Here is a 15164-nt window from a genome sequence, read left to right as displayed (position 1 = left end):
TGACCTTCCCATCCCGATATCAAACTCCTCACATTACAAGATGGAATAGAGCATCAGTGAAACACGGACATTCATAATTACTTTGATTAAATACAGCAACTTAGCTCGTAAAAACAAGTTTTCACCTAGTAAAGGTCTCTGTAGCTCAAATGTAATGACTCAACTTAGTAGAAATTCATCTTCTAGGATGTTCTTGCCCTTATAATTATAACAGTGGCAAAGCTGGGGACTGAACTCTTGAGCACTGTGCTAACTCAAATGTCTCCCTTTTCTTTATCACACTTAACATCATATATATACCCTAACATTGTATTTTAAAAAAACAAACAAACAAACAAAAAAAACTGTGCTCTTTTCGAACAGCAAGAGAAAGTGAAGAAGAAGTCAAGCTATATTTTTTATCCCTCAACGTTCAAACACAAATCTGAAGTCTAAAGGTAGAAAATCAACTTCCTAGGAAAATAATCTGTTTTACTTAGCAAAAGTAAATCCCAAAAGACAAGCTGGATATTTTGTGGGCAGAAAGGCAGGTAGGTAGGAGTTTTTATTTCTGTGAAAGGTCCTGGTGGTGTTTAACTTCCTTGACATTCGAGCAAAGGATGTTAGCTGGTTTATAACATAAGGTAATTTAAGCAAAATCGTCATCAGAAGCACAATTACCTTTAACTGTAAGATGGGCACGAGATTCTGCCTTTTCTGATACAGATTTTAATTCTGCTGCATCCTTGACTTGGACACGTGTGTAAGTCAGAGAGCAGGTCTTTCCTGAAGCAGAGAACCACAGAGTCACTAAGGCTGGAAAAGACCAATAAGGTCATCTAGTCCAACTGCCAACTCATTCCTACCAAACTGTGCTCTTGAGAGCAAACCCACAACTACACTTGGCTTCCTTGAGCAAAGAGCTCTGAGGCACATGGCCAGGCTGAGCATCATCCATCTGGTTTCACAGCATCAGTACCTGTTCTCTCATGTCAATTAAACCACCCATTCCCTTACATCCACATCCCCACCAAAGCGGAATCTAAACATGGCTTCTACAAGGACTAAACAAATGCGGCCACCGTCACCTTCAAAGTACCTGATACAGAAGGATCACACTCACTGTCAGACAAAACCTCTTTGGAGAGGTGAAGTGACTGACCTGTTCACCCCCACTTTGGAAAGAACTGCATTCATTTCCTACCTGCTCCTGGCAGTGTGGGATGGTGGGATAGCATCACACTTCCCACACTAAGCTTCCCACCATGTCACTTGTTCCACCCTAACCTCAGTCCCAAAACAAAAGGGGAACTCCCTTCTGAACCCTCTTCACTTCATTTCAGATGTCCTTTCTGCTTGATCTCCAACCCACCACCCACTCAGGAGAAAGATCCCCCTCTTACACCCTACCATCTTGTTGCATTCTGATGTTGTCATCAGCCTTCCGCTTGTTGTCATCTTTGTACCACTGGCTCTGAACCTCATCGTGTGAAATCTCACAGACAAAAGATGCACTCCCATATTCATTCACTTCCACATCTTCCAGTGGTTTAACAATCTTGATATCTCCAGCTGTGAAACAGTAGAGATATATTTGTCAGGGTATTTCCAGAAATGAGTCAAGCATCTTTTCCTTACACATATTTGCATAGAAAATAAGTAGGATTTTGTTTTATTCTAAACCATCATCCATTCCTGCGTCATTTCTGTCTTCAACACAGTAAATGCATTATTGCCCTTGAACTTAAACATAGACTTACTAGCTACAATGGAGCTCCCTGCAAACAGTTTTCATGGAAACCAGAATCTCATTTATTCTAAAACCTTTCAAGCAAAATTAAGGGTAGAAAAACAATAGAATTGAATGAATCTTTAAGGTCATTTAGTTCCAATCCCACTGCTATAGGCAGGGACACCTCCCTCCAGACCAACTCTTCTCCTCAGGGTCAAGGCTTCTCTCAAATCATTCTCCTCTAAGCCTGTACCTGTGCTTGGCATTGCCCTGACCCAGGTGCAGGGCCTTGTACTTGGCCACACTCAAGTTCATGAGGCTGCCAAGGGCCCACCTCTCCAGCCTGTCCAGGTCCCTCTGGGTAGCATCCCTTCCCTCTAGCACATCAACAGCACCGCTCAGCTTGGCGTCATCTGCAAACTTGCTGAGGCTGCATTTGATTCCACTGGCCATGTTGCCTACAAAAATGTTAAAGAACACTGGTAACAACACCACCCTCCACCTGGACACTCAGCTATTGACTGCAACTCTCTGAGTGTGACCATCCAGACAGTTCCCTATCCTGCAACTGGTCCATCCATCAAAACCATTTTTCTCCACTTTGGTGACCAGGATGTCATGCAGGACGGGATCAAATGCTCTGCACAAGTCCAAGTAGATGATGTCAGTTGCTCTCCCATTATCCACTGATGCTGTTACTCCATCATGAAAGGCCACCAAGTTTGTCAGGCATGGCTTGACCTTGATGAAGCCATATTGGTTACCACCAATCACCTCATCTTTATTTTCCAAACTATGCCAAGGAGAACTAGACAGAACTCTACAATGTCGTGTCACTACAAACCTGTCTGAACCATTGGCTTCTCTGCATGCTCATCACTAGTCTCTCCTTAGCTTGTGTGCCCACAATGTATGGGGAATGTCAGCAACAAATCTTACTTAGGGGACATCTTTTCTTCAAAATCCCTTGAACATCACACAATCCCTTTTAACTCTCCAGGTCTGCACTTACTTATGTCAGAATCAGCTCATATTTCTGTGCTACTGTTTCCCTTTCCTTCTGAAGGGCTTGGATACAACTTGGATTAACCTCAGGAGCAGAGTTCCTGCATAAAACAGCCAGTACTGAAACAGCAACCCAACCTGGCTGCAGTCTGAGAGAGAAAATGAGAGTTCACCAAACTCATGGGACAGGACAGATGTTCATGTTCATGCTAACACTGAACCCAAGTGGCCACATGAGGACAGCATCTAGTAGGAAATCAGAAAAAAGCATCCTTTCAGACGTCCCTTTGGAAGGTGGCATCTACCAGGGCACAGCAGACCCGTGTGTTCAGTAACCAGTCTGATACATCAGAGCCCCGTGATGAGCTACAAACTGGGGTTTAACTAGTGCAACACACGGAGGGAAAATCTGTCATAAGCATAAAGAAAAAAGAGAAAGGTATCCAAAATGACTAACCAAGAAATGCCCAAACTGCCCATGAAGCATTTCTTCCTGTGGTACAAAACACCACAAGAGGATTTATTTGCTCTTTCAGTTAAATATACCATGAATCTTTAGGGTAACTGACGTCTTGTCTTCGTCTGCTTTGCACGAGTATGTTCCCTGATCTTCATATTCACACTTGTGAAAAATGAGGCTTCTCTTATTTCCCTGGGAAGAAATGCCCACTTTTTTACTTTGACGCAGCGCCTTCCATTCCTAGAAGGGAAAATACCAAGTCAGATCTCCATTAGTCCTTCCATCTCTGCACTGAGCATAGGCAGCCTTCAGATCTATGCTTAATTCACCCGCTTCCCTAGAATTAATGGAACTGTGCTTACTGGAACATATGCTGAAGCTTAAGCACAGTGCAGTGTTTTCAACATGTAGGAATGGCTATAGAACATGCATAAATTCTGGCTGACCTATGACAGCTTAAAGCACTGTGGAAAACTGTCAACAAGCCCGTTTGGACATCACCTTGAATAAATGACGTTATCCCCAAGTAAGGGAAGGAACAGCTGAGCACCGCGGAGGTACACAAAGTGCCAGAGCAAATTCTCACACTGTCAGGTGCAAAGAAAACTCAGATTTCACCCTAAAACCCAGTTCACAACAAGGCTACAAAATCCTGGCTGAGAATTTCTGTGTTAGAGTTGAAGCTCAGCAATGTACTGTACTCCAACCAACAATATTTTGTGCAGCAAGACCTCAGGAGTTCACAAGAAACACAAAACAAACTTTCATTTCAACTTGATAAATGAACTCAGGACATAATAACAAAGAGTGCTGATCTGGGCAAGCAAAAGAGCATAAAGAAAAGGGAGCAGTGCAAAAGCTATCAAGCAAAAGCTCAGACTCGCATCCCTTGGAAGTGAAATTAAAGGCTCTCATTCATTTCCAGAGAAGTCAGAAAGGAAAATACCATTACATGCCATACCTTGAACCACTTGATGTCCACGTTGGGCCTGGACAGCTCACACTCAAATGTGACCTTGTCCTTCTGAGTGACGCTAATGTCTGCCAATGGTTTGCTGATTTTCACAGGCAGTTCTGAGAAGGAGAAAGAAGGATGTGGATTTAGTTGGGAATGAGGTCTCTAGGGGCATCTGGCATAAGGAATAATGAAAGGCAGTGCCTACTCTCCATGCTTACTAGAACTTGTCATTAACAACAAAAAAACCTATTGTTTTGAGCACATTATCATTACTTGTGCTAGGGACAACAATGTTACAACAATCCTCTTGATATTTCAGGGATACTCTGGTGGCAATGGCCCAGTGCAAAACATTCTTTGCAGCTGGAAGGAAAGCTGGTTCTGCTGTTCAAGTAATCTGGGACAGGAGCAGATAAGCACACCTTGCACCAACCAATACCTGTCACAGTGAGCCTCCCCGATGAATTCATGCCTTCTGCTTTAAAGGAAATGAGTCCTGCATCTTCAAGGCTCAGAGAAGAAAGTGTCAAGGAATGTTTCTTCCCCTGGACACCCATCGTGATATTTGGTGCAGGCTTCAGCCGCACGCCGTCCTTCTGCCAAGTCCCTTCCACATCCTCATGGGACACCTCCACCGAAAAGGTGACAGTTCCCTTCTCAGGGAATTCCAGGGGCTGCAGACCTTTCACCAGCTTCATCTGCCGCACTGAAAGACAACGGGGACAGGTTGGAGATCTCACACAAGCAGCTGAGAAATAGAATCATCAAAGGAATCAGACAAAGGTTTAGGTTGGAAGGGACGTTTGAGAAAAAAAAAGCCACCCAACCAACCTAGTCTTCACTCATCTCACCCTTCCCATCCAGCTGCTGCCTCACAAAAGGGGTAAAATAAAAACTCTCTTGGACTAGCAGAGAGATTTGCAATGAAGTAACTTAAGTAAGGATGGGAGACTGAAGGTGTTGGGGAAGACATCCAGGCTTTAGCTACAGGGCATGCACGCTGAATCACAAAACAAAGGCCAGTCAGAGAAATCAGAGCTTTGTCAGAATTAATGGGGTTGTTTCTACATGCCCACCCTATCTGCCAGTGTAAACCCTTCCAGTGAAAAAAAAGAAAGCTACATATAGGTGGGGAGAAATGTTGGTGAAATTATTTGTGATATTTTTGCTAATAATATGCTCAAAATCCTGGAGCAAGACTTCAAGTTAAGCAACTCAGTCTGTGTAAGTAGACTTACAGAAGGGAACCATAAAGCTTATGGAAGGGAACTGTCAAGCTAATCCACAGCTAAAACAGAGTAGAGACGAATTGCAGGAGCTTGTTTACTTTGCAGAAGTGTGAGCTTTAACCACTGCTGAGCTCCTAGTACAAAAGTCTGAACCAATGCAACAAACCAACCCGTCCATGTTGCACGAAAGAATGTACTGACACCACCAGAACACAAAATTCTATGGCTGAAAATACCCGCAAAAATCATCCAGCCCTTCTCCATTGCTCCAGGACATGCTCAGCTCTTTGTGCCCCAGATATTTCACTAACCTTTCCTGAAACCCACAGTGAAGGCTTCAAAGCCCCTCCAAATGACTTATCCAGTCATCCAACCATTAAAAAGCTTTTTTGTTGTATAACTTGCATCTTTATCATTGCAATTTAGGTCTATTATTTCTGCACAGAGAACAGATTGTTTGCTTCCACTTTCTAAGAGCCTTTTATGTACTCAAAGCCTGCTATCAAGCCTTTCAGTACCTGTTGATGACCTACACAGCAGCAATTGGTGGCAGGGGCTTTGTAGACAAAAATCAGATAGACCTTCAATTCTGTCCTTGTCCATTCCGTAGCAAACATGACAAAAGGATGCAGGAAATAGGACAGAAGTACAGGGCTACAGCTGAGACACCGTTAGCTTACTTGAAAGGAAAGCATCCATAGATAGATGCACTCTTGTGTTTTTATTTTTATTTTTTCTTTTAGCTCTGACTGCTTATAAAGATTATAAAGAGGGTTAGTGGTAAGACTGCCCTCTCTTTCACCTTCTTTCAAGCATTACAATGGTGTCCAAGCCCAGGGCTGTGTCTCCCTGCCCCCATGGCAAGTAGGGCTGGCAGTAGCCACTGTGATCATAGAGAAGACCTGAAACCAAGTTCAAATCACATCCAGTGTCTTTACAGACCTTGCAATCATTCCACTTGCTTTCCATATTGATCTTGGCTTGGCTCTTGTCGTCAGGACTCTCGCAGCAGTAAAAGTCCCTGTCTGCAAAGGAGATGTCCTTAACTATCAAGATATACTTTGTTCCCTCAGCTTTGATCTCTGTTTTTTCACTGGCCTTCAATACAATGCTGTTCCTCATCCACTTGACTTCTGCAGGCTTGGTCAGCTCTACCTCCAGGGTCACTGTGTCTCTCTCTCTTCAACAGTTTTAGGCTCCAGTTTCTTCTTGAATGAGACTGAGGCCTCTGATCAGTGAGAAAAAATAACAGTAAGAACACAGTGAATCCACCAAACAGTTTTTTTAGAAAGAATATAAACAGTGGTTCCAGTCCCAGTGCATTCAGGGGAACCCTATTTAAGGAAGCAAAATTCCATATCGTCACCATAATCAGAGGAAAGGCAACATGTGAAACCCACAAACCACAGCACCAGTGACAGCCTATCAATGGGGCATTACAGCCCCTTACCTCGGACTCTGAGATTGGCTGTGCTTTCTACGCCCTCAGCACTGGCAGAGATTTCAGCTGCATCTTCCAGTGTCAGATCGGTGATGGTGAGGCTGTGGTTGGTGTCCTACTGTGAGATCATGAGTTTCTTACTGGCTTCAATCTTGACGCCATTCCTGAACCAGGGGACCACAGCATCACTAGGAGAAACAGTGCACTTGAACACAGCCTCTTTGCCTTCTTCAGAAGCCACGTGGTTGAGACGCGTAACAAATTTCACCACCCTGTGAGATGATGGAGAAGAAGAAACCACTTAGCAGCACATAAAAGATGTGTCCCTAAGTGTATGAGCTCCTTTAAGTTTGAGCACCTTCAAAGAGCCAACAGAGTCCATGATTTTATTGGAAGCATCAGATTTTATGACTCGCAGTAAGTGATCACCATAACTCACACTCACATCTCCTGCCTGTAGAGGAGATCCTCCTTGCATCTACAAAGATGCAAAGAAGGAATAAAAAAATTCCCATCTCACCAGTTGTTTCCAACTTGAAGGTCATCTTCTGGCCAGCAGCCTCGCAGATGTATTCTCCAGCATCATTCTTCTCCAGCTGCTCCACAACCAGACGCCATGTTTTGCCCACAGATTCCATTCTGAACTTTCTGGAGGAGGCAAGCAGTCTTCCATCCTTGTACCATTTTACTCCAGTTGGATCTTGTGCTACTTCACAGCTGAGGCAGGCACTTGCTGTCAGGGCAGCACTCACCTCTTTCTGCACCTGCTCCTGGTTTATAAACACAGGTTTTGGCTCTGAAGGAAGAAAAGAAAAAGTATTGACTGAGGGACTGACATGTGAGCATCTTGCAGGTCTTTATATACAGGTTGGAACAGGTTTAGGTTACCACTTGTGCCCAAACTAATAGCCTTCACCAGAGAATATCAGCTCTTCTGTTGAAACTAAGTGTCAAATCTAGGCAAGAAAGAACCTAGGAACTGAAGGAACCAAGAGGGTCCTTGAACACCAGTCCCATGGTTGCAAGTCACTATGCAAACATATTGAACCCAAAAGAACATCTGTCCTGCAGGCAACCAAAACCTGAGTTCCTTTTACTTAAGACCCACTGTGAAACATCAAAACACATAAACATGTGATAGTCAAACCACTGGCTGCCTTTTCATGACCCAGAACAGTACTCCTGGCTTCCTGAACAGACTCCTCATGGCCTCTACCATTGCCACAACTGTGACTGTCAAAGGCACAAAGGAAATATGCTCACCAAAGCAGTCCTTTCTTCTTTGTGTGTGATTTGCAGATATCTATTTTACTTTGAGCTCTGGGAATAGTCAGCTCTACCAAGTCTCTTACTGTGAGTAGCAGACTCACCTATCCAGATGCAGCCTCCAACATAAAGGCATAGTAAAAAGGCAGTGTACTACTAGGAGAAGTTCCTGCTTCTCCTGCCATGAAAGGCTGCACGTACAACATGCACTCCAGCCTCACTGCACATACTTATCTTAGTCAAATGTTTCGGTGAACAAGAATTACAGTTTGGGATCACAGGCACAGGAGAGATTTGAATAATATCTTGAATATTGCTTCCACTGTACATATATCAGTAATTATTATTCTACAGACAGACTGAAACAGGTCTTTGTGCCATACTAAAACCAAATACTTTCTACAAACCCAGGCAATCAAGTATACGGAAAAATCCTCAGCACAGACTACTGCAACTGGATCACTGTATAATAGAAACTAGATTTTACTTGACTGTTCTCTGCTGTATTTCAGACAACACCTGTCTTACCTGTGACATGAATCTTGAAGGTGAGTTTCTGGCCAGCAGCCTCGCAGCTGTACTCCCCTGCATCTTTCTTCTCCACCTGGCTCACCACCAGCCGACGCTGTTTGCCCTCTGACTCCACCTTGAACTTCTTGCTCCAGGTGATCAGTTTCCCCTCCTTGTACCACTTCACCTCCGTCTTCTTCTGGGCCACCTCGCAGCTCAGCGTGGCATTTTCTGTTGGTGCAGCCTTCACCTCCTTGTCTACCTTGTCCTTGTTTGTAAACACGTCTTCTTTCTCTGCAGGGACATCACAACAGTCACACCGTTTTGCTGTAGTCTGTGGCAGAGCTTACTCCAGTTCCCTGTTTTCACTATACTTGCCCTTCACAGGGAGCATCGTGATGCCTCATTAAGAAAGGAAAATACCTTCCCTTCTATTTTGCCTTGGGAAATGATAGGCATATCATATCATATCATATCATTTCATATCATATTACATCATATCACAAAGCTAAACATTTCGCAGTCTGATAGCAGATTTGGACATGAGATTTAGAACACCTGCATGCACTGCTGAACCTCCTCCCTTCTCTTTTTTTCTTCTCATATCTCTCTACATTTCCAGTAAATCAGAAGGGAACGGCCCTCTAGAACAGGTTGCCCAAGGAGACTGTGGATGCTCCATCCCTGCAGGCATTCAAGGCCAGGCTGGATGTGGTTCTGGGCAGCCTGGGCTGCTGCTTGGCAACCCTGCACATGGGAAGAAGGGGGTTGGAACTGGATGAGCACTGTGGGCCTTTGCAACCCAGGCCATTTATCAGTCTGATTATTGGCATTTTCCACCTCATTGTGTCCTTCAAATTTTGTAACCAGATCTCTTCAAACACCTCCCCTTTTCTCACTCCTTGCATGCCCGGTGTGCGCTTGCACTGTAACCCTGCAGACACCAGCTGACTACAAGAGCTGCACAAGTTACCCTCCTTGCCTATGGTTTGTTGCAGTAATTCATTCCTGGATGGAAAAGCACATGTAGAAAAGTGTTGCTATGACACTAGATGACAAAGAAAGTCCTATAGCCAAAATGTTTTGCACCAGAGAGGCTGTCAGTTGATCCTCCAAATGCAAGACACACCAAATGAAGCGTTCCTTTATCTCTGGGATTCCAAGCATTTTCTCACCTCTGACTTTCACTTGGAATGTTGCTTTGTCATCTTTTGTTTCACAGCTGTAGCTCCCTTGGTCTTTCAGGGTCACATTTTTGACCATGAGCTTGCGCTGCGTCCCCTGGGAGATGATGGTTGTCCTCTGGTCCTGCTTCACCTCTGTTTGATCTTTCTTCCATACGACAGCTTCACTTGCAGCTGACACCTCACACACCAGCTCCAGGTCTTCAGAAGGACTGATGGATATTTCTGGAGTCGTTTTGGGCTTGTTGACAAAATTAATGGATTCATCTGAAGAGAAAAAGAGAAAGTGGTTTACATCCTGACTCAGGCTTATTCAGCACAGCATGAAGATACAGTTAGAACTGATTGTAATGTCTATGCTCATTACATCTGGGGGATCGAGTTTCACCTCTGGAGGTACTCACATACAAACATCTGCTTGATTCTCCTGTGTAAGGAAAGAGTAAGTTCTATGCAGACAGTTCTTATTTCTTCTAATCAATTCAGTATTCTGCACATGTTCTTCTGAAGCTAAAATGAAGGCAGCTAAGTAACGTGTTTGCAATGCATGAACAAACCTATTCAACACCTTGTCTCTAAGCTAACAAGCAGCGTTTGATGAGCACATCAGTATTTCATGCCCTTCATTCCATCCAGACACAACCTGCCTGAGGAGCAAGCTGATGGCTGTCAGCTACAGGCAGACCTAGCTTAGTATTGCATTTCTTAGAGCAACAACTGTTGCTTTCAGTCACTGAATATACCAAGGCCAATTGCTATGCCAGGCACATTTATGGCAGCAGTGAACAAATAATGAGTTAAAAATTGTAATAGACAGGAGCCATCTATTCTTTTAAAACTAGGTGACCAAAGAAGAACAGTCCCTCTAGAGTCAAGCTGTTAAGAACTAATAGCATCAATCAATAACACATAGATAGATAACTTCCCTGCCCTAAGACAGGTGCTGCCTGTGACCATTAGGTGCTCCTAATTAAGCCCTCTTGATGGCTTTTTTGTCTGAGCCATGTGACATTTTGTGATAGGAGTTACTGCTAGTGTTCCCTTCACCCTACACCAAAGTAGGAGGTATCCATTCTCAGGGAATCATGCAGGCTTCCTCTGGATTTGATGCTCAGAGACAGCCCCAGAACTTTTAAAATCTTAGCTTAGCTCTCATGCAATAATGTTCATCAAACAGTGCAACATGCCCCCTGGTAAAATCCATCAGGGCCACATCTCCACAGTTCCTGAACATCTTCAGGGATCCCACCACCTCCCTGGGCAGCCTGTGCCAGTTAATTCTGTGGGCAGACCTGCCAGTATGAAATATTATGCTAACATGACAAACAGAGAGAAGAAAAGCAAAATTCAGACTAGCTGACAAGCCTTGGCAGGAAGTTCTGCTCTCCATCAATTTAGTCCCATTATTCAGTTCTCTTTGGAGCTGTCTCCATGCCTCTCTGGAGTTTGTTCTTTGAGAAGAAGCAATTAAGTAAGCTCTCCAATGCCAAAGTGCATACACTACTCTAGGGCTTTGTTGTTTCTCCATGGATCAACAAGGGAGACAAGCCAGCAGAATATGATGAAGAGCCTCATGCATACTCAGTGTAAAAGAAAAAAAGGCAACTGTTGCTGGGAAGAAGGTGCATTTGCATTTGTGTCATCTGCAGAGGGTACTGCAGAAATGGAAAGTCTTCCACTGGAGCAAACAAAGGGCTCTCATTTATTGCAATCAAGGCCCAGCGTGTGGATCTCAGAGATCAGACCTAAACCCTGCAGCAAAACAGAGACCTGCGTGGGAAAGTTCAGTTTCTCTCTACATCTGTGTCAGAAAAAGCCCACCATGGAATGACAGCTAAGTGAACATCCCTGTGACTCTTCACAGGTCTCTTCTACATTTGGGATCACTGCTACAAAAGAGCTGTTTACATCATGTCTCGTGGCCACCCTGAGAGAAGAGCAGGAAGGCTGGGATGCTCTTTTTCCTATCTTTCCCTTGATTTCCTCTATATCTTATGGACGAATCACAGGACAGAACACAGAAATCAAATGGCTCTACAAAGCAGATTGGCCAGTTCAAGTCAAAACAGCCACTGAAAACACCCCAGATGCTGTCTGACAACAGCTGGACTGTCGGGGAGTCAGGTGAATGCAGTCTGCTGGCCCTGGGCAGGAAGAGGACAGCCCAGACTGTCACATACCTTTCACTGAAAGCTGATAGAGCATTTTATCCCCCTCACAGATGCACTGACAACTTCCAGCATCATCCATTGAGACGCTGTGAATTTTCAGGGTGTGCTTCTTCCCCACATTTTGCAATTCATATTTTTCACTGGCCTTGAGCTCCTTCCCATCCTTCATCCACTCCACAGTAGCGCCTGTGTCTGAAAGCTCAGCCTGCAGTTTGGCTTCCTCACGCAGCCGAGCGGAGATCTTTTCTACATCTTTGCTCTTATTGGTAAATCTCACTGCAGCACCTGTCAGGAGCAAAGGCCTCGTTATTTCAATTGATATCAGGCTAACGTGGTCAATGTTTGCTGCAACATCTCTGAAAAAGTATCACCTTCTGTTCCTGCACTCATCATTGTGTCAGTGCTGAGCAATTCAAGATATTTCATTTGGTCTTCTTGCCGGATTTACTAAGTAAAATTCAACCAAACATCTCCTTCTACTGATTAAGAATGCTCTAAACATGCTTCTGCAGAGGTTTCCACCCAATGACAAACAGCTCCTCCCATACTGAATGTTTATTTGTTCTATTTTGTCATGCAAAGCTGATTGATAGAGATATTATTGGCATGATTGCTCACCTACTTCTAAACTATTCCAGTGCAATCAGAAAGGCTGTCTGAACCTGGAGCTGAAAGTACTGCTCTATGGTGATGCAGTGGTAAACCTGGTGACTGAATGCACTGGCCAATAGCTGTGAACTGCAGACATTCATCAGCTGGCATGAAGCAATCTGGTTCAGATACCAAGCAGCTGGGTAGATTGGCTTACCCTACACTCAGTGCTATCATGTTTAGGTCATTACCAGGACTCACGTCAGTCCATGGGATGCAATTTCAGGTATTTGGTACAGTCAGTGAATGCCTGCAGCCCCAGTTCTAATCATCAGATCACAGCAACTATGCCTTGACTGTAAGAGGAAAGGAGAAGGATCAAAGCAAATACCTCTCACTCTCATCTTGCTGCTGACATCAACATTTTTGGCAACAAATTTCACTTCTGCTCCACCATCATTCTTGGTGATGTTCTTTATGATTAGGCTGTGAGTAGTTTGGGTTCTCTTGATGATGCAGGTCTCGCTTTCCTGTAAGACTTTACCACTGAGGTACCAAGTGCCGCAACACATTGTTGTAAGGTCAATAGTAAACATGGCATCCCCTCCAGGAACAGCTTCACCAGTTGTTAGGGGGGATTTCACAGCCAGGACTGGTTCTGAGGAAGAACAACATGTATGTCTTAATGCTCTTGAGATGCAAGTCTGGTATCTCATTTAGAGATGGAAGATTAAATCATAGGGACATTTTTACTTCTCCCTTTGCATGAGTGCTGGAAGAAGCACTTCTATGCTTCAAATCTGTTACAGAAACTTCTGCCTCTGGTACACGTGAGATATCAAAAGATAATAATATTCATGTCTCTGTCACAGAAACAGAACTTGTATCACATTCGTGGTAGCTGGAGGCTGGTAGGAGATAGGAGAACTAGGAATAAAGGAAAGCCTTTGGTGTGTTAATGCACTACTATCCTTAAAGTCAAAGGAAACATCTTTAGGGAACCAACACAGCTGCTCAGCACTCACTGACCCATTTCCATTGGGGTTTTTGTGCTTACCAAGGTGCACGCTCCCTGGGAATTCCAGAGACGGGCTCTGTCCATGCGCATTGACTGCAGACACTCGGAACTGATCATCAGCCTCTTCAGACAGATTGCTCACCGTGAACTCTGGGACGGGGACATGAGACTCGTGGCACCTCACCCAGGTGAAGCCAGTTAGTTTCTTGCATTCCACAATGTAGCCATCGATTGGAATGGGGAGGTGCATCTTCGGAGGGGACCATGCCAGCGTCACTGAGGTTTCTGTTTTATTTTTCACCACGGGGTCAACTGGGGGCTGGGTGGGAGGTTTTCTGGGAGCTGAACAGAAATAAATACAGAAATATTAGCATAAGGTCATTTGGACTGGAAAAGACCTTCACGATCAGCAGACTCAACTTTCAGCATGACCTACTGAGTCCCACCATTAACTACTGTGGTACCTGAGGACATACATGACAAGCTTATTCCTGCAGGTATTTGCATAGTGAATATATTCACCCTCTGGTTGCTTTGGAACATTTTAGAGGTTAAAATCCCATCAGACCTTTTCACTGTGTGCAGCCACTGATACAGGCAGGAGGCTGGGAATTACCTGATGGGCTCTAGTTACAGACTACTGACACAGTAAAGGATTGAGTTCATTTCATTTTGGCCATCAGAAAGATTGATGTCTGGTTTAAGTCACCCAATTATAATTTAAGACTCCAATTACAATCATATTGAGAACAGCACATTCAGGAGAACTCATCTCATCTTAATAAACCTGAATGAAATCACAGAATCATAGGATCACAGGAGGGCTTGGGTTGGAAGAAACCTTCAAGATCATCCAGTTCTAAACACCCTGCCATGGGCTGGCTGCCCACTAACCAGCTCAGGCTGCCCATCACCCATCCAACCTTGCCTTCAACACCAAGGACAGGCATCCACAGCTTCTCTGGGCAGCCTGGAATGGAAGCAATGAGCCACATGTTGAAGATACTCAAATATTCATGACTGTAAAGAGAGCCAAATACTCCATACATATTGCCTGCCATATCACCTCCTGGTCTGGACAAATCACACAGGTTTGACTCCATGTTTTACATAGTTAGCATTTTATATTTGTTCCAGTATGGAACTGTACAGCCATAGAATGGCCTGGGTTGAAAAGGATCTCAAAGATCATCCAGTTCCAACCCCCTGCTATGTGCAGGGTCGCCAGCCACCAGACCAGGCTGCCCAGAGCCACATCCAGCCTGGCCTTGAATGCCTGCAGGGATGGGGCATCCACAGCCTCCTTGGGCAACCTGTTCCAGTGCGTCACCACCCTCTGAGCGAAAAACATCTTCCTAAGATCCAACCTAAACCTCCCCTGTCTCAGTTTAAAACCATTCCCCCTTGTCCTATCACTATCCACCCTCATACACAGTCATTCCCCCTCCTGTTTATACGCTCTCTTTCATACTGCATACTGTTATCATTTTCATGACTTTTTATTGTGCAGCACCTTGCACAATGTGGTCTTAATTATATGTGTCCATACAGATAATGTTGCTAGTGCTGATAATCAGTGTTTATGTTTGTTGTTTCCTACCCTAGAGCAGGATCACATAG

The 15164-nt window shown here is 44.3% G+C and overlaps 2 protein-coding genes across 3 annotated transcripts; both read right to left on the bottom strand.

Moving 5' to 3' along the window:
- Positions 1 to 624: 624 nt before the first annotated feature.
- Positions 625 to 7610, bottom strand: LOC146753532 (obscurin-like protein 1). 2 transcript variants are annotated; one of them, XM_085528144.1, is made up of 8 exons: positions 7325 to 7610; positions 6814 to 7076; positions 6306 to 6591; positions 4574 to 4840; positions 4138 to 4250; positions 3263 to 3416; positions 1390 to 1551; positions 625 to 765 (listed from the first exon to the last, which is right to left on the bottom strand). In XM_085528144.1, exons 4-8 carry the CDS (start codon positions 4830 to 4832, stop codon positions 629 to 631), a joined length of 825 nt encoding a protein of 274 aa, XP_085384270.1. In that variant the 5' UTR covers positions 4833 to 4840; positions 6306 to 6591; positions 6814 to 7076; positions 7325 to 7610; the 3' UTR covers positions 625 to 628. The 2 variants fall into 2 exon arrangements, 1 of the variants encoding a protein (XP_085384270.1); XR_014939137.1 differs by lacking the exon at positions 625 to 765 and having other exon boundaries at positions 1389 to 1551; positions 3174 to 3416.
- On the bottom strand, positions 5875 to 13881 carry LOC146753531 (obscurin-like). Its single transcript, XM_085529380.1, has 9 exons — positions 13584 to 13881; positions 12918 to 13184; positions 11945 to 12220; positions 9756 to 10031; positions 8599 to 8874; positions 7641 to 7659; positions 6924 to 7076; positions 6306 to 6543; positions 5875 to 5892 (listed from the first exon to the last, which is right to left on the bottom strand). The coding sequence occupies exons 1-9, from the start codon at positions 13792 to 13794 to the stop codon at positions 5875 to 5877; spliced, it is 1734 nt and encodes a 577-aa protein (XP_085385506.1). The 5' UTR covers positions 13795 to 13881.
- Positions 13882 to 15164: the final 1283 nt, after the last annotated feature.

This window comes from Coturnix japonica, chromosome Z, assembly GCF_054131305.1.
Source record: "Coturnix japonica strain WE chromosome Z, WE-NBRP24, whole genome shotgun sequence".
NCBI lineage: Eukaryota > Metazoa > Chordata > Aves > Galliformes > Phasianidae > Coturnix > Coturnix japonica.
Note: the sequence above shows the minus strand (reverse complement) of the source record. Positions and strands in the feature narration are given on the sequence as shown.